The following is a 22,769-nucleotide window of genomic DNA, read 5'->3' on the forward strand; positions in this document are numbered from 1 at the left end:
ATTATTAAGTAGTGTATTGTTTACCCTCCATGTGTTTGTATTTTTTACAGATTTTTTCCTGTAACTAATACCTAGTCTCATAGTGTTGTGGTTGGAAAAGATACTTGATCAATTTCAATTTTCTTAAGTTTACTGAGGTTTCATTTGGGACCCAAGATATGATCTATCCTGGAGAATGTTCCATGAGCACTTGAGAAGAAAGTGTATTCTGCTGTTTTTGGATGGAATGTCCTGTAAATATCAATTAACTCCATCTTGTTTAATGTATCACTTAAACCTTGTGTTTCCTTATTTATTTTCATTCTGGATGATGTGTCCATTGGTGAAAGTGGGGTGTTAAAGTCCCCTACTATGATTATGTTACTGTCGATTTCCCCTTTTATGGTTGTTAGCATTTGCCTTATGTATTGAGGTGCTCCTATGTTGGAGCACCTCAGTGCTCCAGCAATTGTTGTATCTTCTTCTTGGATTGACCCCTTGATCATTATCTAGTGTCCTTCTTTGTCTTTTGTGATAGTCTTTATTTTAAAGTCTATTTTGTCTAATATGAGAGTTGCTACTCCAGCTTTCTTTTGATTTCCATTGGCATGGAATATCTTTTTCCATCCCCTCACTTTCAGTCTGTATGTGTCCCTAGGTCTGAACTGGGTCTCTTGTAGACAGCATATATACAGGTCTTGTTTTTGTATCCATTCAGCCAGTCGATGTCTTTGGGTGGGAGCATTTAAACCATTTACATTTAAGGTAGTTATCAATATGTATGTTCCTATTACCATTTTCTTAATTGTTTTGGGTTTGTTATTGTAGGTCTTTTCCTTCTCTTGTGTTTTCTGCCTAGAGAAGTTCCTTTAGCATTTGTTGTAAAGCTGGTTTGGTGGTGCTGAATTTTCTTAGCTTTTGCTTGTCTGTAAAGTTTTTAATTTCTCCATCAAATCTGAATGAGATCCTTGCTGGGTAGAGTAATCTTAGTTGTAGGTTTTTCCCTTTCATCACTTTAAATATGTCTTGCCACTCCCTTGTGGCTTACAGAGTTTCTGCTGAAAGATCAGCTGTTAACCTTATGAGGATTCCTTTGTATGTTATTTGTTGTTTTACCCCCTTGCTGCTTTTAATATTTTTTATTTGTTTTTAATTTTTGATATTTTGATTAATATGTGTCTTGGCGTGTTTCTCCTTGGATTTCTCCTGTATGGGACTCTCTGTGCTTCCTGAACTTCATTGACTATTTCCTTTCCCATATTAGGGAAGTTTTCAACTATAATCTCTTCAAATATTTTCTCAGTCCCTTTCTTTTTCTCTTCAACTTCTGAGACCCCTATAATTCAAATGTTTGTGTGTTTGATGTTGTCCCAGAGACCTCTGAGACTGTCCTCAATTCTTTTCATTCTTTTTCCTTTATTCTTCTCTGCGGTAGTTATTTCCACTATTTTATCTTCCAGATCACTTATCTGTTCTTATGCTTCAGTTATTCTGCTATTGACTCCTTCCAGAGAATTTTTAATTTCATTTATTGTGTTGTTCATCATTGTTTATTTGCTCTTTAGTTCTTCTAGGTCTTTGTTAAATGTTTCATGTATTTTCTCCATCCTATTTCCAAGATTTTGGATCATCTTTACTATCATTACTCTGAATTCTTTTTAAGGTAGACTGCCTATTTCCTCTTCATTTGTTTGGTTTGGTGGGGTTTTACCCTGCTCCTTCATCTGCTGCATATTTCTCTGTCTTCTCATTTTGCTTAACTTACTGTGTTTGGGGTCTCCTTTTAACAGGCTGCAGGTTCGTAGTTCCCTTTGTTTTTGGTGTCTGCTCCTATTGGCTAAGGTTGGTTCAGTAGGTTGTGTAGGCTTCCTGGTAGAGGGGACTGGTGCCTGTGTTCTGGTGGATGAGGCTGGATCTTGTCTTTCTGGTGGACAGGACCGCGTCGGGTGGTGTGTTTTAGGGTATCTGTGACCTTATTATGATTTTAGGCAGCCTCTCTGCTAATGGATGGGGTTGTGTTCCTGTCTTGGTAGTTGTTTGGCATGGGCTGTCCAGCACTGGAGCTTGCTGGTCATTGAGCCGAGCTGGGTCTTAGCGTTGAGATGGAGATCTCTGGGAGAGCTTTCTTTGTTTGATATTACCTGGAGCCAGGAAGTCTCTGGTGGACCAATGTCCTCTACTCGGCTCTCCCACCTCAGAGAGACAGGCCTGACACCTGACCGGAACATCAAGACCCTGTCAGCCACACTGCTCAGAAGAAAAGGGAGTAAGAAAGAAAGAAAGAAAGAAAGCAGGAAGGAAAGAAGGAAAGAAAGAAGGAAAGAAGGAAAAAAAAGAAAGAAAAGAGAGAGAAAGAGAGAAAAGAAAATTATTAAATTAAAAAATTATTAAAAAGTAATAAAGAAAGAAGAGAGCAATCAAACCAAAAAACAAATCCACCAATGATAACAAGCACTAAAAGCCATACTAAAAAAAAAAAAACAAAAAACAGAAAGACAGAATTCTAAGACAAATGGTAAAAGCAAATCTATACAGACAAAATCACACAAAGCATACACATACACACTCACAAAAAGAAAAAGGAAAAAAATATACGTATCTATATATTAAACAAGAAAGGAAGAGAGCAACCAAATCTATAAACAAATCTACCAATGATAGTAATCTCTAAATACTAAACTAAGATAAACATAAAACCAGAAACATATTAGATGCAGAAAGCAAACCCCAAGTCTACAGTTGCTCCCAAAGTCCACCACCTCAATTTTGGAATGACTCGTTGTCTATTCAGGTATTCCAGAGATGCAGGGTACATCAAGTTGATTGTGGAGATTTAATCCGCTGCTCCTGAGGCTGCTGGGAGAGATTTCCCTTTCTCTTCTTTGTTTGCACAGCTGCTCGGGTTCAGCTTTGGATTTGGCCCTGCCTCTGCATGTAGGTCACCTGAGAGTATCTATTCCTTGCTCAGACAGGACAAGGTTAAAGGAGCAGCTGATTAGGGGGCTCTGGCTCACTGAGGCTGGGGGGAAGGGAGGGGTAGGGGATTCATGGCAAGCTTGCGGCGGCAGATGCCAGCGTGACATTTTACCAGCCTGAGGCACGCCATGTGCTCTCCTGGGGAAGTTGTCCCTGGATCACAGGACCCTGGCAGTGGTGGGCTGCACAGCCTCCTGGGAAGGGAGGTATGGATAGTGGCCTGTGCTTGCACACAGGCTTCTTGGTGGCTGCAGCAGCAGCCTTAGCATCTCGTGCCCGTCTCCGGTGTCTGTGCTGATAGCCGTGGCTCGCGCCCATCTCTGGAGCTCGTTGAGGCAGTGCTCTGAATCCTCTCTCCTCGTGCACCCCAAAACAATGGTTTCTTGCCTCTTAGGCCGTCCTAAGTTTTTTTCTGGACTCCCTCCCAGCTAGCTGTGATGCACTAGCCCCCTTCAGGCTGTGTTCACATGGCCAACTCCAGTCCTCTCCCTAGGATCCGACCTCCGAAGCCCGAGACTCAGCTCCCAGCCCCCACCTGCCCCGGCAGGTGAGCAGACAAGCCTCTCAGGCTGGTGAGTGCTGGTCAGCACTGATCCTCTATGCAGGAATCTCTCCACTTTGCCCTCTGCACCCCTGTTGCACTTTCCTCTGTAGCTCCAAACCTTCCACGCCCGCCACCCCCCATCTCCACCAGTGAAGGGACTTCCTAGTGTGCGGAAACTTTTCCTCCTTTACAGCTCCCTCCCAGAGGTGCATGTCCCATCCCTATTCTTTTGCCTCTGATTTTTATTTTGCCCTACCCAGGTACATGGGGAGTTTCTTGCCTTTTGGGAAGCCTGAGGTCTTCTTCCAGCATTCAGTAGGTGTTCTGTAGGAGTTGTTTCACATGTAGATGTATTTCTGATGTATTTGTAGGGAGGAAGGTGAGCTCCACGTCTTACTCCTCCACCATCTTGAAGGTCTCTCCAGGCTTTTCTTCTTTTTTAGGCTGAATAGTATTTCATGGTATATACATATATATACACACACACAATGAATACTCTTATATTTAATTAATATAATTATTATATTTAATATTGATTAATTATAATTAATATTAATAATTATATTAATATATCATATATAGTCCACATATTTTTTATCTATTCGTCAATGGACACTTAGGTTGTTTCAATGTGTTGCTCATTGTAAATAATGCTGCAATGAACATGGGAGTGCAGATATCTTTTTGAGATAGTGATTTTGTTTCCTTTGGATAAATACCCAGAAGTGGAATTGCTGGATCATATGGTGGTTCTATTTTTAGTTTATTGAGGAACTTCCATACTGTTTTCCATAGTGCCTGTAACCAATTTACATTCCCACCAACAGTGCAGGAGGATTTCTTTTTCTCCACATCCTTGCTAACACTTGCTATTTGTAGTCTTTTGTGTGTGTGTGTGTGTGTGGTACATGGGCCTCTCACTGTTGTGGCCTCTCCCATTGTGGAGCACAGGCTCCAGACGCACAGGCTCAGTGGCCATGGCTCACGGGCCCAGCCGCTCCGCGGCATGTGGGATCTTCCCGGACTGGGGCACGAACCTGTGTCCCCTCCATTGGCAGGCGGACCCTCAACCACTGCACCACCAGGGAAGCCCTATTTGTAGTCTTTTTGATGATAGCCACTCTGACAGGTGTGAGGTGATATCTCACTGTGGTTTTGATTTGCATTTTTCTAATGATTAGTGATACTGAGCACATTTTCATGTACCTGTTGGCCATCTACAAGTCTTTTGTGGAAAAAAAAAAGTCTATTCAGTCCCTCTGCCAATTTTTTAATTGAATAGGTTTTTTGGTTTGTTTTGTATTCCTTTTGGGTTTTTTTGTTGTTGTTATTTAGTAGTATGAATTCTTTACATATTTTGGATATTAACTCCTTATCAGATATATAGTTGATAATTATTTTTTCCCATTCTGTAGGTTGCTGTTTCATTTTGTTGATGGTTTCCTTTGCTGTGAAGAAGCTTTTTAGTTTGATGTTTATTTATTTTTGTTTTTGTTGCCTGTTTTTGGTGTCAAATCCAAAAAATCATTGCCAACGCTGATGTCAAAATCTTACTCCCTGTGTTTTCTTCTAAGGGTTTTATGATTTCAGGTCTTACATTAAAATCTTTAACTCATTTTGTGAATGGTATAAGATAGGGATCTGGTTTCATTCTGTTGAATGTGGCTGTCCAATTTTCCCAGCACACTTTACTGAAGAGACTATTCTTTTCCAATTGTATGCTTTGGCTCATTTGTCATAAATTAATTGACTGTATATGCTTTGGTTTATTTATGGGCTCACTATTCTGTTCCATTAATCTATGTGTCCATTTATATGCCAATACTATACTATTTTTGATTATTATAGCTTTGTAATACAGTTTAAAATCAGGAAATGTGATACCTCCAGCCTTGTTCTTCTTCCTCAGGACTGCTTTGGCTATCTGGGGTCTTTGGTGATTCCATATAAATTTTAGAATTGTTTGTTTGATTTCTATGAAAACATGTCATTGGAATTTTGATAGGCATTGCATTGAATCTGTAGATTGCTTTGATAGTGTGGAAATTTTTACAATATTAATACTTCCAATGTATGAGCATGGAATATCTTTCCATTTATTTGTGTTTTCTTCCATTTCTTTCATCAGTGTCTTATATCTACAGTATACAGGTCTTTCACCTCCTTGGTTAAATTTATTTCTGAGTACTTTGTTGTTTTGATGAAATTGAAAATGGGATTGTTTTCTTAATTTCTCTGCCAGATAATTCATTTTTAGTGTATAGAAGAAACACAATAGATATCTTTATATTAATTTTGTATCCTGCAAATTTACTGAATTTATTTATTAGTTCTAACAGCTATTTGATAACATTTTTAGGGTTTTTTATATATAAGATCATGTGATCTGCAAATAAATGCAGTTTTATTTCTTCCTTTCCTATTTGGATGCGTTTTATTTCTTTTTCTTGCCTAATTACTCTGGATAGGACTTTCAATACTATGTTGAATAAAAGTGGAGACAGTGGACATCCTTGTCTGGTTCCTGATCTTAGAGGAAAAGCATGTCATCATTGAGTATGATGTGCGCTGTGGGCTTGTCATATATGGCCTTTATTATGTTGGAGTATGTTCCCTCTATACCCAGTCTGTTGAAAGTTTTAATCATAAATGGATGCTGAATTTTGTCAAATGCTTCTTGTGTATCTGTCAAAATGATAACATGAATTTTCTCTTTTATTCTGTTAATGTGGTGTATCACATTGATTGATTTGTGGATGTTGAACCATCCTTGTATCCCTGGAACAAACCCCACTTGATCATGTTGTATGAGCCTTTTAATGTTTTGTTGAATTCTGTTTGCTAATATTTTGTTGATTGAAACCATTTTTTGTATAACAGCTTTATTAAGATAATTCATACCATACAATTCATCCATTTAAAGTGTACAATTCAGTTGAAATCTTTCTTTAAATATAATATATTGTGGACTTTTTTTCCATTTCAAATATTATAATTCTACAGCATCACTTTAATGGTGGCATGGTATTTCTGTATATCTCTGTATCATTGTCTAAATAATTCCCTATCTTTTTCCACATGAAAGTTGTTTCCACTCCTTTTATTATCATAAAAATAGTTTGACAAGCATTCTTAGAGCTAAGTCTTTGTTGATATTCCTAAATTCTGGGTTTCTAGGACAAAATATATACACAGTTTAAAGGTTTAATACATATCACCAAAGTCTTCTCAAACAAGTTGCAAAGTGAATGTATATTCCCACAAGTATGTGAAGATATTCCACCACTACATTTTGATTCTTCTTTACCTTTACCTTCATAGGGTTCTCATCTGAGTGGAGGGTACAAGAAGGTTGTAACCAATTTCAGGTTCATCAAATACCAATATGCACCATAATGGTTAGTCTGGTCAAAAGAAAGCATTAGTTCCTTGAGGGAACCAAATATCTATAGAAAAGTTACATTGCAAAAGGGCATTGGGAAGATCTGGAGTATGGGAAGTAGCCATGCGTAGGCAGATCCAGAGGAAGTTTTGATGCAGGTCACCTTCTGTGACCTGTGATTGGGAAGGAGGAGGGATATTAAAGGGAAGAACAGGGGTCTGGAATCCTTGAACCATCTACCGATAATTTTGCTAGGGCTAGCCTTGGAGTTATGGAGTCTTGCCAATACTATCTTGGTAGTCTCCTGGCCACTTTTAGGGAATGGATTTCAGCTGATGAGAAAGTGGAATGCTTTTCTTCTACTGGATGGGTATTCAGCAAGCTGTTTTTATTTTCATTTAGACCTCTCATAGACTTGGAAATTCCACCTAAGAGAAAAAGTCAGTATCAGCCTCAATTAGACCAACAAACTCTCATTCAATACATTTGTTTTCGAAGACATTCAAAGCCTGCCAAGCCATGGTATAAAGAAACTACGTACCAAAGAGACTATTCTTTGCCATTTTACAAGATGGGTAAGTCAGATCAAGTGTTCTTACTCTCTGAGAGCAAAACCTTGCCTGGGCCACAGATAAGCATCTCCCATGGGCTTGCCATCTCAGGGAGTATGTCTGGGACCAGTCACGTTGTGGGGGAGGGGGATGCGTGTGTGTCTGGGTGCAGGAAGAAGGATTTAGAGAGCTGCCCCCAGACTGCTTCCTCCTTTTCTCCTCCCCTAGCTCCTTGTACAGGAGACTTTAAGACTGAAAATTCATAAATGTCCTTGGTAGGAAGCAAACTTGAGTCTGACCACTCCTCAGAGCACTTTATCACTTGACAAATTTGTTATTGTGCCTAAACATATTGTTAGAGGAATTTTTCCCCCTCATTCTCCTATTTTAAATGGATTTCTGACAATTATTTGATAACTGGAGGTGTGTTTCAAAAATTCTAAATTCCCTATGTAGTATTTCTCCATGCTGCAGCCTATGTGAGAGTACTGAGGGGCCGAGGCCCCCCACAGATATGACCCTGGGGGGTACACATGGACATGACCTGAAACATTACCTGTATTTCTATAGTCACTGACACTTGGATTTTAGTCACGGAATGGATTCCTTTGTTGACAGACTTTCTAAATGAGTAAACCCCAATATTTCTGAGGCTCTGACAGTGTAGCAGGCACATATTTTGTTCTTCTAACAGCTCTCTGAGGTAAATGCTATTATTTCTTGGTCACTGTAAACAGTGACCAAGTTGCAGAGACAGTTAATTAACTAGCCCCAAATCACAGTACCTAGGAGAAGTAGAATTCAGCCCCAGGCCAAGCTCTGTGCTGGACCTTTAAGCTATATTGCCTCTGTCACAGCTGAGAATCACTTGTACTACTATTTATTCAACAGTTTTCTTTAAAGCAAGCCACTTTTTATCTTAAAATTAAAAATAAGAAAACTAGTAGAAGGATGGTGGGGAGGAATGGGAAGAATCTGCCCTCCTTCTTGTCTCTCCTGAGAAAAGAGCTGCAGCCTGGATGGGATGCCAGAGCAGGGCTGGGACTCAGGTCCTGAGGGGACAGAAAATGACAGCAATCAGTAAGAGTGGGAACCCAGCAGGACCAGGCAGATCTTGGGGAGTTGAGCCAGGCGTAGGGGTGGTAATGGATGAAGCTGGGATTGGGGCCAGAGATTGACTGGAGGAGTGTGGGATAAGGGCAAACCTGGCTTCTGGGGGGTGTGAGAGAATGTTGGAGCCTGAGAAGAGAGTGAGCTGAGGGAATGGGGAGGAGGGTGAGAGCTGAGATTAAGTCATTTGGAGGAGGGTGGTAGGAGTTAGGGTCCCACAGGCAGGGGACCTTAGGAGGCTTATGTTGTTGGTTTTTTGTCACATCTTTATTGGAGTATAATTGCTTTATAATGTTGTTAGTTTCTGCTGTATAACAAAGTGAATCAGCTATACGTATACATATATCCCCATAACCCCTCCCTCTTGTAGGAAGGTCATGTTAAAGGGAGCCAGCCGTGGGGTGGGGGGCACTGCCGGGGCTGAGGAGAGCTTGGAAAGAAGGGGTGGTCCGGAAGTGTTAGTGGGGCTCCTGTCCCTGTAGAACAGCCGAAGCAGTTTCTTGAGACTGAGTGTGAAATCTGTTTTCCTTTGTATGAGGGACTCTAGGTGGCCTCTAGTTTCCAAAGTGATAGTAAACACTTCTTTACAATTCCTCTGCTATGCGGAAGTCTTGTCAGGCAGACACAAAAGGTTTCTCCCTTGCTTATTTTAGAAGACAATTCTTAATTCTTTCCAAACCTATAGAACAAAGTTAACGTCTAGCAAAGCAAATACCTGGGCTAGGTGCCATGGGAGGAGGTAAAAGTCCAGACTATGAGCTCAGCATCAGGGAGCTCACAAGCTAATTGGGAAGATGAGGCAACAGTCAACCTATCAGAGAGTGATTAAGTACCAAGTAGAGCAGCAGGAGTTCAAAGATGAGGTCACTGGGGCCTAGAAGAGCCAGGAAGGCAGCATGCACTAGTGGGGACTAAGCTCGGTCTTGACAGATGAGATGTGCATGGGAAAGAAGAAACAGGGCGACACACCAGAGGCAGCGGATGAGAAGAAGTTTGGGAGGTGTGTGAGGTCTGGGAGAGCAGCGGGGAATCCAGCTATGAGGACCTGGCTGACTGGGCAAGGCAGAACTAGGAAGTGGGAAGGAAAATGTGGACAGTCAGAGGAGCTGCAGGAGTCTGGAAGGTTGAATTTGGACAATCAGAGCCGTTGTAGGATCAGAGTCCAGGGAGAAACCCAGTCAGCTTCAGAGGATGTTAGTCTGTCAGGCTGCTTAGCATGGATGGGAGAAGACACAACTGGCAGGTGAGAAGAGCAGCTGGGAGGCCATGGCAGAACCGCGGGATGGAGTAGTGAGAGGCAGTGAACAGAATCCAGACCTTGGAGGGCTACAGGACTGGCAGATTCTAGCTGCGTGCTGTTGGGCAAGACACTTGACTTTTCTGAACCTTTTTGTGTCTGTAAAATAGAGACTCAAGTCTACGTTTTAGGATACTTGCTAGAATTGAAAATATCTGTCATGTGCCCAAAACTGTGCTAAGTGATTTACTCATACATGTGTCACACTCAGGGTTGCAGTGAGTTGTATTGCCCCCATGAAGTAGGTATTGTTATTAACCTCATTTAGCAGAAGAGGAAACGGAGGCTTAGAGACTTAGAAACCTACTCAAGCAAGCAACTGGTAAGTCATCAGTCTAGGTCATGTCTGGAGATGTCACACTCCCAGACCTTGCTCTTAAAGTGAACTGAGGAAGTTTCATGGGAAATGGGAAGAAAACTCATGTGGCAAAGCATCAGGAGAGAGAAACGACAGTACTGGTAGAGAATTCACAGGAGAGAAATTAAAGCTAATCGCACAGCCTCCCACTTCTACTGCAAGATTGTTGGTGCCTCTGATAGAAATAATGGTTTTAGGCAGAAGAAGTGTCAAGTTGGGATCTGTATACAATTGAAAATATGGTACTGGAAAGTGTAGGCTAGGCAACACGAGAAGACAGAATTGGCTAGTGCCCTATTTAGTGAGGTTTGAAGCCTGACTAATTCAAGAGAAAATTTATGTTGAAATATTCATTGCTCCATTCATTGACTCATTGATTGTGTGTATGTTAGTTATCCATTGTGCAGAAACAAATCATTCCAAAACTTAGTGACTTAAAACATCAGTGATGATGCTTTTTATCTCTCATGGTTTTGGTGGGTTAGGATTTGAGAACTGCTCGGGTGGGCAGTTCTGGCTTAGAGTCTTTCTCAAGGTAACATTCAGTGTCAGTGAGCGCTTCATCCTCTGAAGGCTCAGCTGGGGCTACAGCACCCACCCTCAAGGTGACTCACTCACATGGTTGTCAGGTGTGACTACTCACAGGGTTGTCACAGGCTGGTTGGGGACTGAGGCCTCAATGCTTTTCCAGGTGGGCCTTTCCAGGCTGAGCGTCCTGATGGCATGGCAGTTAGCTTCCCCTAGAATGAGTAATCTGAGATAAAGTTGGGAACTGCAATGCCTTTTATGGCTTAGGTTCAAAAGTCTTAGGTTCAAAAGTCACACAACACTCAGCCCTGAAGCAGTGTGGGAGGAAAGGACCCAAGGCACGGATACCAGGGGGTGAGAATCACTGGGGTCCATCTTGGAAGCTGGCAATCATAAGATGATTCAGTCATTGATTGAGCACCCAGTACAAACTAGACACTGTGCTGTCTGCTGGGGATACAGTGACCGGGATAGACAAGACATCTGCTTTCATGGAGCTGACATTCTGGTGGGGAATATGGAGCATAATGGAGTGCTTCTTTTTTTTTTTTTCAATTTTAGATTGTAGTAGTGCTATAAGGGAAGTAAACAGAGTGATGAGTGTAGCCAGGGGATGTTACTTTTAATAGTGCAGTCAGGGAAAACCCCTATGCAGTTTTCGCTGAGTCCTGCAAAATAAGAAAAAATAATGTAAAGAGCATTTCAGGAAAAAGGAACAGTAAGTGCTGAAGCCTGAAAGCTGGAAAGGGCTTGGCATGTTTGAGGAACAGAAAGGAGGCCAGTGTAGTTTGGTGGGTAGTCAGTGAGGGTGAGAGTGGTAAGATGTTTGGATTCTACTCCAAGAACAATGGAAAGACTTGGAATAATTTTGAACAGAGGAGTGGCATATCATTTGTATTTTAAAAAGATCAGTCTGCCTGCCATTAAGACACTGTTTGGAGAGGAACAAGAGGGAGGGTTTGCAGACCAGTGAGGAAACTGTTTAGTAGTTGAGACCAGAGGTGATGGTGGTTCAGACCAGCAGCGAAGATGAAAAGGGACAAATGGGTTCCAGAGATATTTTGGAGCTTACATCAATTGAACTCACTGATAGATTTGATGTCAAGCACATTTTCATTCATTCATACATATTCCTTCAGTAACTAATTTGAGAGCCTAACTATATGCCAATCAGTGTGCAAGGTTTCATCAACACCATGTGAAGCAGAAATAGATACAAAGTTTCTACATTCAAGGAGCTTCGGTGGGGAACCAGCATAGAAATAAGCATAAAATTTCACCTGTCATACATCCTATGAAGCAGAATTTATGTGGTGCTATAGGAGCATATAACAGGTCAGAGAAATGATAAGTTGAGAGCTGAAAGATGAGCTAAAAGTTAACTAGGCAAGGAACAGGGGAAGAGCTTCACAGAGAGTGCAGCATATGCAAAGGCACTGTGGTAAGAGCATGACATGTTTGAAGAACTAAAACAAAAAAAATGAGTGTGGGGGCTTCCCTGGTGGCGCAGTGGTTGAGAGTCCGCCTGCTGATGCAGGGGACGTGGGTTCGTGCCCCAGTCCGGGAAGATCCCACATGCCGCAGGGCGGCTAGGCCCGTGAGCCATGGCTGCTGAGCCTGCGCGTCCGGAGCCTGTGCTCAGCAATGGGAGAGGCCACAACAGTGAGAGGCCCACGTACCAAAAAAAAAAAAAAAAAAAAAAAATGAGTTTTTTGGAGGCCAGAAGTCAAGAAGGATATGGCTAAGGAGATGGCAAGGTCAGAACAAGGCGGGCTTTACAGGCCATTTTCAGGTTTGGGGCTTCTAGCCTGAGATTAATGGGAAACGTTTGAAAAGTTTTAAAGAGGGTGGAAGTGACACGATTAAAATTGCATTTTGAAAAGATGACTCCAACTGTGAGGAAGAAAAAGGGGGCGGGATGGGGAGTAGAGTAGGGCAAAGATTGAATATAAAGGGTCAGGAGGCAATTGCAGGGGTTAGGCTGACAGTTTTTAACCTCAGCTACATCACTTCTAAAACTCCAGATGCCCAGGATATACCCAATACCAATTAAGTCAGAATCTCCTGGTGGGAGGGAGAAGGTCCCAGGCATCAATAATTTATAAAACTTCCAGATAATTCCATTGTGCAGCCAAGTTAGGAACCAGTGCTATAGGCAACTGATGATGGGAGGAAGTGATACCGACCAGGGTTCTTGGCCTTCCCCAATCAGTAGAAATTGACTAGAGGCCAGACCAGAAATTCAGGCAAGGCTTTATTGGGGCTCCTGTTCCCACCGGCCACAGGAGGGACCAAAAACAAGTAACACATTCCCTTGCTGGTTCCCCAACAGGGTGCACGAACTAGTTCCTTATATAGGGTGAGGGTAGGGGTGTGTCCAGGGGGGCTGCAGGTGTGGCTTAGGTGTTTTTCCCACCCCTTTGGTGGTGGTGTGTGCAGGGGGCATGTCCAATACCCTGCTTTTGCTCTCGGCTCTTCAGAAGTGGCAGTTGGATTTTTTTTGGTCTCTTTGTATCTTGTTGTCCATAATTTGCCCCAACTGTGCCTGCACGCAGTCATTTTTAGTCCCTTATAGTCCCTTTGTATTTTGTTGCTTGGGGAGAAGTTCGTCCAGGTGCAAGCACTGCAGCAAAGAGTGCCAGGTTCCAGCTTGTCTCACTTCCCCCTGAGAGACTCTACACGCTTATTCTTTTTTTTTTTAAATCAATTTATTTATTTTATTTTTGGCTGCACTGGGTCTTCGTCACTGGGCGCGGGCTTTCTCTAGCTGCAGTGAGCAGGGGCTACTCTTCACGGCAATGGGCGGGCTTCTCATTGCGGTGGACTCTCTTGTTGCGGAACACAGGCTCTAGGCGGGAGATTCAGTAGTTGTGGCTCATGGGATCTAGAGCGCAGGCTCGGTAGTTGTGGCTCACGGGCTTAGTTGCTCCACGGCATGTGAGATCTTCCCTGACCAGGGCTCAAACCCATGTCCCCTGCATTGGCAGGTGGATTCTTAACGACTGCGCCACCAGGGAAGCCCTACACCTTTATTCTTAAGGGGTAAGGGGCCGAAGTTCTCTTCTGAAATTTCTTCCTGCTGGACAGGGGCCGCAGACCCTAGCCTACCCTCGAGGTGTATGAGTCCCTCACTGACTGTCCCAAGGACCTGTAGGGACCTGGGCCACTCTCTGCTGGAATGGTTTGAATTCCTTGAGCCATCGTGAGACTTACCTCAAACTGTTGGAGCCTAGAAGACACAAATTTAACCAAAAGGTTAAACAAACCAGGGCTAAAAAGGAGGAGAACAACAATAGCCATTAAAGGGTTTAGAAAGGAAAGGAACCAGATTAACTTTGGGAGGGTTTCCTTAACTGTTGACCACACAGGGTAGGCTATGTCATCCCTGCCAAGAAGCCATTCTGTTTGGGTGTATACTTTGTTAACCTCAGGGTTAAAGTTTAACATGTTGCTCTATTTTTAGAATGGAAGTTCTGGACCTGTTGGTCCCAGCTCTCCTTCTTGAACCAAAAATTCTTAGTCACAGGTTTACAACAGCAGGGAAGACAACAGAGTAGTAGATAAAATATAGCATAAATCAGTATGACTGAAAAGAAAAGGGTTATGAGAAAATGAAAACCTCCTGCCAGAAAGTTTTTTATACCTTGTGGAATCCAAGAGAACAAACTAGATAAGCAGTTTTCAATGTCCCCGCCCATATTGAATAGCAAGAATTGGTGATTCATTGTCTGCTGAACCCAGGTGGCTTGTTCTCGAATTTTCTCAATGTTGGTTTCTACCTGGGAAGACGTGTTGACATATGTGCAAAACAAGAAGTATTGGCAATTGCATATACCCCTCTTTGTTCTGCCAGTAGATGATCGAGGGCCAATCAGTTGTCAAGTACCACCTTGGGCAGGGACTCTAGATCCCTCCCCAGATGGAGAGAATCATGTAGTCCTTTAATAATTTTCCACTGCTCAAAAAGGGATATGAGTAGTTTTTCACGTATGTGCCACCAGCCATCTGTTCTCTTAGTTCTCCCTTTGTCTCGTGCCCTGGTCTCCTTAGAAGTTGAGTATCTAGGTATAGCGTTAGAAGGGGTAAGGGATGGGATTAAAGCCATTTCTGTTCTGGGCATCAGGGCTGTTTCTATGCCTCCCAATCTGCCCTGTTGTTCCCTGGGGTAATTTGAGATTTTTCCTTTTGGTGCCCGCAGCAGTGAATGACTGCTGCTAGTTTTGGTTTTGAGCCGCTTCTATGAGATGTAAAATCTTAGCTCCATATTTCACAGGGGAGTTTTTTGCATTTAAAGTCCTCTTCGTTCCAGATAGCTGCCTAGACATGTAAAACAAGGAAGGCATATTTTGAGTCTGTATATATGTTTATAATTTTTCCTTCCCCTAAGGTTAAGGATCAAGTTAGTTCTATTACCTCAGCCCTCTGGGCTGAGGTGTTAGGTGGCAAAGGTTTTGCTTCTGTAACGCTATAAACACTCACAATAGCATACCCTGTCCTACTGACTCCCTCTTTAATGAAACTACTGCCATCAGTAAATCATGCTTTCTCAGGGTTTTCTATGGCCTGGATTGTTAAATCAGGCCTACAGGTATAAACCAGGTCCAGGGTCTTAAGGCAGGAATGTGTTAGTTCTGGGCTTTCTGCGTAGCTTTCTGTGTAGCCGGGTTGAGGGTGTGGCAACTTTTGAGAGTTAGCTCTGGGGAGTCAAGGAGTAAAGCCTGGTACTTAGTAAGGTGGCCTCCAGTTAGCCAATGGTGGCCTTTAATCTCCAGTATCCCTTGTACTTGATGAGGGGTCTGGACTTCCAGCGGCTGTCCAAAGGTAAGCTTGCTAGCTTCTTCCACTAATAAAGCAGTGGCAGCTACCACCCAGAGGCAGCCAGGCCAACCTCGGGCGATGGAATCTAGTTGTTTGGAAACATAGCCTCTAGGCTGAGGGGCTTCTCCTAGCTTTTGTACAAGGAGCCCCCAGAGCTGTCCCCTGCTTTCCAGCTATGTACAAGGTAAATGGCTTTTTTGAATTAGGGAGACCCAGAGCAGGATCTCTGGTGAGGGCCTGTTTGATATTATTAAAAACCTTTTCTTGTTTCCCCCGTCCAAAGTAATGGTTCTGTATCTGGGCCTTTAGTGGCTTCATATAGAGGCTTAGCCATTAGTCCAAATCCTGGGATCCAAATTCTGCAAAATCCTGCCATGCCTAAGGGAGTACAAAGATTTTTTTTTTGTCTTTGCAGCACTTAGGCCTAATATAGCTTGTTTTCTATCTGGAGATAACTGTTTACTTCCAGGGTTTATAATATATCCCAGATATTTAACTTGTTGTTGTTTTGAAATTTGTGCCTTTTTCTGGGATATCCTGTAACCCCAGGCCCCAAGGAAATTAAGGACTTCTGTGGTATTCTGATCTGAGGCCTCCATGGTGTGGCTGCATATTAATATATCATCCACATACTGTAGAATAGCTTCTTTTAGTTGTATTTCCCTTAGTTCTTTTCCTAGGGCCTGGGTGAACAATTGTGGACTGTCCCAAAACCCCTGAGGCAATACTGTCCAGGTATATTGTTGCATTTGGCCCAAGTGAGGGTTGAAGGCAAACAGATCCTGTAATGAGGGATGAACTGGGATGCAAAAGCAGGCATCCTTGAGGTCAAGCACAGTAAACCATTTGGCATCTCCAGGTTTCTGGACTATATATTGTAAGGACTGTCTACAAGGGGATGTATAGGGACCACTGCATCGTTTACTGCTCTAAGGTCTTGTTCCATTCAATATTCCCCATCTGGCTTAACAACTGGCAGAATAGGGGTTTTGCATGGAGGCTGACAGGGCAGTAAGAGGACATGTTTTAAGAATTTATTTATGAGGGTCGCAAACCCTTTTTTGCTTCCAACTTTATGTGATAGTACTTTCTCTTGTTAGGATGAGCGACTTCTGGCTTAAGGCTAATTTTTATAGGTTGGGCATTTATAGCCTTCCCAGGGATTCCTTTGTCCCAAACTGCAGGGTTTAGTGTAGAATATGGTTGGGAATTAGACCCCTGTTCTTCCAGCTGATTTGTCTTAGAGCCAAGAAAAGGGGCTGCTGGGGGTCTCCTAATTGTAATATGGCTCCAAGGGAGGCCAGAAGGTCTCTCCCCTGTAGTGGGGTAGGACACTCAAGCCCAACTGAAAAGCTGCGGGAGATCAAATGCTGTTCACATTGGCAAGTGAGAGGCCCAGTAAAGTAATGGGTGTGAGGCTTTCTGTCAACACCAGTCACTGTACAGCTTTTAGAGGAGAGAAGTCCAGTGTGAGAGATCAGGACAGAGTAAGTGGCTCCCGTGTCAATTAAAAAATTGATTTTCTTACCTGCCATGTTAAGGACCCCCAAGGCTCCTCAAAGGAGATAGACATCTTGTGAAGGGGAGCTGCCAGAACCCCCGGGCCACCTCAGTCATCCAGCATGGCCGTATTGGGAGTGGGAGTCCCCGCTTCGCCTTTGGGATAGGAGAAAGTCTCGCTTCCAATGACCTGTTTGTTTACAGACTGCGCATGGACCAGGGGCCTTTTTTTTTTTGGCACTCCTGGGCCCAGTGGTCAGTTGACTTACATTTGAAGTGTTCCCCCTTGCGGGATGGATGGTTAAACTTCCTTGGCCCCTTTAGGTTGCCTTGAGGTACATGGCATGACAGACAGCAACAGCTATCAGTTTAGCATGAGCCCTGGCCTGCCTGTTTTCACCTTGGGTTCTCTCTTCTTCCTCAGCTTGATCTCGATTATTAAGTACCCCAAAGGCCACCTCTAGGAGTTGGGGCCTAGGGGTTTGTGGGCCTAATTGTAGCTTCTGGAGTTTCCGCCTAATATCAGGAGCATACTGGCTGATAAAACGTTGTCCCAGCAGGGATTGACCCTTGGGAATGGACAGCTCAATATTAGTAAATTTTCTAAAAGCCTCCATAAGCCGTCCCTGAAAGAGGGCTGGATTTTCTTTTTCTTCTTGGGTCACTCTTTTAACCTTTTCATAGTTAATTGGCTTTTTTTTTTTTTTAATTTATTTATTTTTGGCTGTGTTGGGTCTTCGTTTCTGTGCGAGGGCTTTCTCCAGTTCTGGCGAGCGGGGGCCACTCTTCATCGCGGTGCGTGGGCCTCTCACTGTTGTAGCCTCTCCCGTTGCGGAGCACAGGCTCCAGATGCGCAAGCTCAGTAGTTGTGGCTCACGGGCTTAGTCTCCACGGCACGTGGGATCTTCCCAGACCAGGGCTCGAACCCGTGTCCCCTGCATTGGCAGGCAGACTGCCAACCACTGCGCCACTAGGGAAGCCCTTAACTGGCTTTTTGATATACTTTCTCATCCCTTCTAATACCCATTGGATCATGTGATTTCTGGCTTCTGTTCCCTCCCAGGAATTATCATTCTAATGGGGCTCCTGATTTGGGAATGCATCTCCTCCCATAACAAAAAGTTCGTGTTGGTCCCCGGCAAGCTGGTCAGTGCGCCCCTGGGCTGCTGCCCAAATTCTCTGTTTCGCCTCAGGGGTACAGCAAGTAGATAGGACTATCTGGACATCCTTCCAAGTTAAATCAAAGGCCAGAGTTAGGGCCTGAAACCCTTCAGCAAACCTTGACTAGGGTCTTCAGAAAATCAGCCAGTCTCTGTTTGCATTGGGCTCAGTCAGTTAAAGAGAAGGGCACATGTATTCTGATTGTCCCTTCACCTTTTGCCACTTCCCTAAGAGAGCATATTTTTCCTGATCCTGGGTGCTAGGAAGCTCCACTGTGAGTTACCTCAGAGGGACTAGTCTCTCCTTTCTGGGGTAATGGACCGTATAAAGGGACATAGGGAGGTGGAGTTTGGGATTTGCCAGAGGGATCTGGAGAAGTAGGTGCCTCTGGGGAAGTAGGTGGCTCTGGAGAAGCAGTGGAGACTTGGTTTCCCCCCTGAGAACTGGGGAAGATTAGAAGGGGATCATCTAAAATGTTGGGAGTGTTTTCTGATTCCCCAGGCTTTTGATTACAGGAGCCACATAGAGCAGGGGTTTTGGTAAAGGACCATGAAGGCTCGAACATAGGGAACCTCAGTTCATTTTTCCATCTTGCAACAGTAAAGATCCAATTGCAAGATGATATTGTAATTTAGAGACCCATTTTCAGGCCATTTTTATCCATCCCCACAACTTATATAAAGGCCAGGCAGTGTTACAGTAAAGTAAGTTTCCCCCTTTTTAGCCCATCTAGTTTTTAAAATTTCCAGTTTTTAAGAATACATTCCAGAGGTGTTTCTTCCAGCTTAGAAGAGGGTCCTTCCATGTTGAGTAACCTGCAACCAAGAAAGAGCACTCCTAGATATGAAGTCTGGTGTCCTGGAGACATTTTACCAGGAGGCCTTTGTCAGAAGGGGGTTGGAGTGTCTTCCAAATTCCCTTCTTACCTAATGGGATTTTGAGCGTCCTCTACTTTCCCATCAATTCCTAACCAGACATCTCTGGTCGACCCTGTCCCTCATGCAAGGGCTCAGTGCCAGCACGTTGCCAGGGCTCTCCTTGAGGGGGATCTGTTATCTATAAATCTTATGTCTTATAACAAGTTTCCCTAGGTTGGGGTGTATTCCTCAAGAATGAGCTTCTATAAAGCCTAGGATGTGGGCTGCTTGGAAGTGGCCAGCCCAATAGGTAGTCTGTAACAAGGTCTGGGCTGCCAAGGCCTGGAGTGAAGGGGGTCCTAGAGGTGCAAAAAGGAACTCCTGGAGGAATTGGAGTTGGGCGTAATGAAAAATGCCACAGGAGTCAGGACCTGAGGGCCTAGAGGTGGGAGTATTCCCATAGGGGATTTCTGGACATACAGTAAGGCGAGAGACTAGACAGCAGAAGAACCCAAAACCCTTTCCCCTACCTGTTTGGTGGTTACGATAAAACTGGGGAGAGCCTGATGATTCCATTTGACATGGGCAACAGCGAGATTGGACAACGTTTCCCATGTAATTTAACATACCAGTTGAACCCAATTAGTTTAGGATCTCTCTTTGGGTTGCTCCAAGGGCCATTGGAAGCACCCCAAAGTTAGCTGGAGGTCAAAAGAACTTGATATTTGGGAAGTCTGTCAAAAATTTCAAAAAGTTTTAAAACAGCCAATCAGATAGAATCATAGGTCACCATGAAAAAATTATTCCTTGAGCTAAGGTGAAAGAAAAGATTGCAAAAGTAAATACAGATCACTTAAAGGCACAGAAACTCACACAATCTGTTATCAAAAGCAGCATTCCAGGAAAACTTTGCTCTCTTATGAGAGAGAGAAACCAAATCCAGTCTTGCATCCACCTACTCTTAATAAAATCCATTTACCTAACTGAATTTAATCCAACCTTAGAAAATCCTGAGCACATACAAAATTCTCTTCTCAGTGTTCCTTTTCCACAAACCTTCTGCAAATTTCTGTAGCCATATTTTGTCCCTTATTTTTTCCCATTCAGAAACAACCAGCTCTAGGACAAAATCATCCTTTTTTCCTTTCAACAAAATATATTTCCACTCCTCATACCTTCTTTTCTGAAAACACACATCCTATTTTCCTTAAGCCACCATGAACTGTCTTTTACATTAGCCTTCTATAGATTGGTAGAGAACATCTCAAGGTGGCACCAAACATCTTTAGTTTCTCTCTCACAAGAAGACAAAAGTAGGTAAAGTTAGACATGTTTAACAATTAATGTTCCAAAATTTTATCTTATCTGAAATGGCCTGGATATTCAATGAATTCTTAACATTTAACTTAATTTTGTTTCAAGTTACCAAAATTTGGAGAGACTATTTTAGATGGACATTACCAAAACATAATTATTCCTATAGAGTTTAAGAAAAAGCTCTCATCTCAGTTACATTTACTTAAAAGTTTAATCATAACAGGTTATTTTCCCTGTTGACAAATTTCATAATAGAAACAATATGCGTTTATTGACTTTCAATAGCCCTAGGTACAATGAAAGTATTGTGCTTAATGTTGATGTCTCTAAAGACAGGTCTGTATTAATTAAGACCACAAGCTTAAGCTAGCTCTAATACCAAATATTAATTCAATATTAAATATTTCCCAGATCACATGAACCTGAAATGTATTCTAGTGAGCTTCTTTTATATTTCTGAGAATGCATATAAGCACTCAATTTCTTTTAAGCAAATTAAATACAGCTCATTTACAAGTTAATTTTTACATAAAGACAGACAGAACCAGAGATCTCACAGTTTTTCTGCTTGAATTTAAAATGCCTCTTTTTTTTTTTTTTTTCCTCAGTATGGAGAACTACAGATGGATCAGGTAGTTCCTGAGAGCCCAGGCAGAATAGTTACATTGCAAAGGCAGAAGAGAGATGCAAGCTCCTCTCCGTTTTTTTTGTTTGTTTGTTTGTTTGTTTTTTGCGGTACGCGGGCCTCTCACTGTTGTGGCCTCTCCCGTTGCGGAGCACAGGCTCCGGACGCGCAGGCTCAGCGGCCATGGCTCACGTGCCCAGCCGCTCTGCGGCATGTGGGATCTTCCCGGACCGGGACACGAACCCGCGTCCCCTGCATTGGCAGACAGACTCTCAACCACTGCACCACCAGGGAAGCCCAAGGTGTAAGGTTTTTTTATCTTATCCATTGACCAGTCTTTGTGATCAGATTTTAAGGGCAGAGCTTATGTCTAGATTAGCAATGATTTGCATTTCATGTGCAGTTCTTATCTCTTTTGGGAATAGTTGAAGAACAGATTATGTATAGATTATGATAGATCATGGTTATTGCCTAAGAAATTCTTCCTCAGTAAAATTCTTTCTCAGCACATAGGGTTCATTTATTTATTTCAGAAATATTAAGCATTGACTATGTGCAAGACACAGTAGAAGAGATGAAGACTTTGTCCTCAGAGAATTAATAGCCTGGAAGGCTTAGATGGCCCCTCAGATGAAAACTGCCTTTGTTTTATGCACCCTGGTGCCAAATAATTCAAAAACCCCATTCTTCCAAAATAAAATATATTCTTTCAGCAGCAGTGTGACCCTTAGACTCTCTGACCTTCAGTTTTCTCATGTGCAAAAAGGATAAAAATAGTATCTACCTAATAGAATTGAGATACCCGTATAATTTAGCATTGTGCCTGTACATAACATTAAGAAACCTCCAAAAAGCAGAACTGTTGGTGACTATAGACAAGGGGTTATAAGACATGAGGGAACTCCATTGGGTATGAATTTAGGGACGTAACAACTGCAGTTTGATACAAAGATGATACAAAGTGGCCTGTTTATAATGTAGGGCTTAAAGGGTTGGGGGGGTTGTCTAGAATTAGAATGTAAGCATGCAAATTTATATGATTTATTTCGTTTTATTTACACTTTGGAATAATCCAATAATATGCTTCTTAATCAGAGATTGAACCACAGAAATAACCTTCTAAATCCTTTTTTTCCACATCTTTTAAATATATTCCTTTGTCTTAAATCCTGTAAATTATTTTGTTATTGCACACAATTGTTGAAAGGACAGTGTGTTAAAATCAAGTAGTCTTAAAATAAATCATTAATTTGTTTTACATTCCAGATGGGGACCAGAAATTAGCCACAGTTTCATCGAATCCTAGACCACTTAATTCACTGCCAGGGCATTACTGTTGTGAAGAGAGGTGGCTTTGAAAGAAAGGCTTTTAAACTAAAGTAACCACGGCATTTGAACAAAATAACATTTGGCATTCTTAAGTGGCTCTTTTAGACTGAAATAATGGTAACAGAACTACTTTTAAGTGTATATCCAGATGGCTACAATCCTAAAATATTTACATGTTGCAAATTCTTTTCACATTAAGTTGGTCAGCCTAGGGCAGGGAATCAAGATCAGCCTTAAGAAGACTTGTCACCTGTTCTTAATGCCCCACTACCAGACTTGTTGCTGGTGTTGGCAAACCATCTCACATTTAGTCCAGTGGTTTTATGTGGGACTAGGTAAGAATATAATTGCCTCCGCCCAATAACTGCATCACTGTTGGAAAAAAAAAGCAGCAGCAGCATCTGAGGATGTAGCTAAGGAGGAAGATTACTGGCATC

General features: G+C 42.6%; 1 protein-coding gene across 1 annotated transcript in view; it reads left to right on the forward strand.

Moving 5' to 3' along the window:
• SPMIP3 (sperm microtubule inner protein 3) overlaps positions 1-22,386 on the forward strand; it is a 32,272-nt gene extending 9,886 nt beyond the window's left edge. Inside the window, 3 exon segments of the mRNA XM_067715079.1 lie at positions 7,284-7,456; positions 22,270-22,351; positions 22,353-22,386. Of these exon segments, the coding sequence (XP_067571180.1) occupies positions 7,284-7,456; positions 22,270-22,351; positions 22,353-22,386 (289 nt within the window).
• Positions 22,387-22,769: the final 383 nt, after the last annotated feature.

Source organism: Pseudorca crassidens, chromosome 2, assembly GCF_039906515.1.
Source record: "Pseudorca crassidens isolate mPseCra1 chromosome 2, mPseCra1.hap1, whole genome shotgun sequence".
NCBI lineage: Eukaryota > Metazoa > Chordata > Mammalia > Artiodactyla > Delphinidae > Pseudorca > Pseudorca crassidens.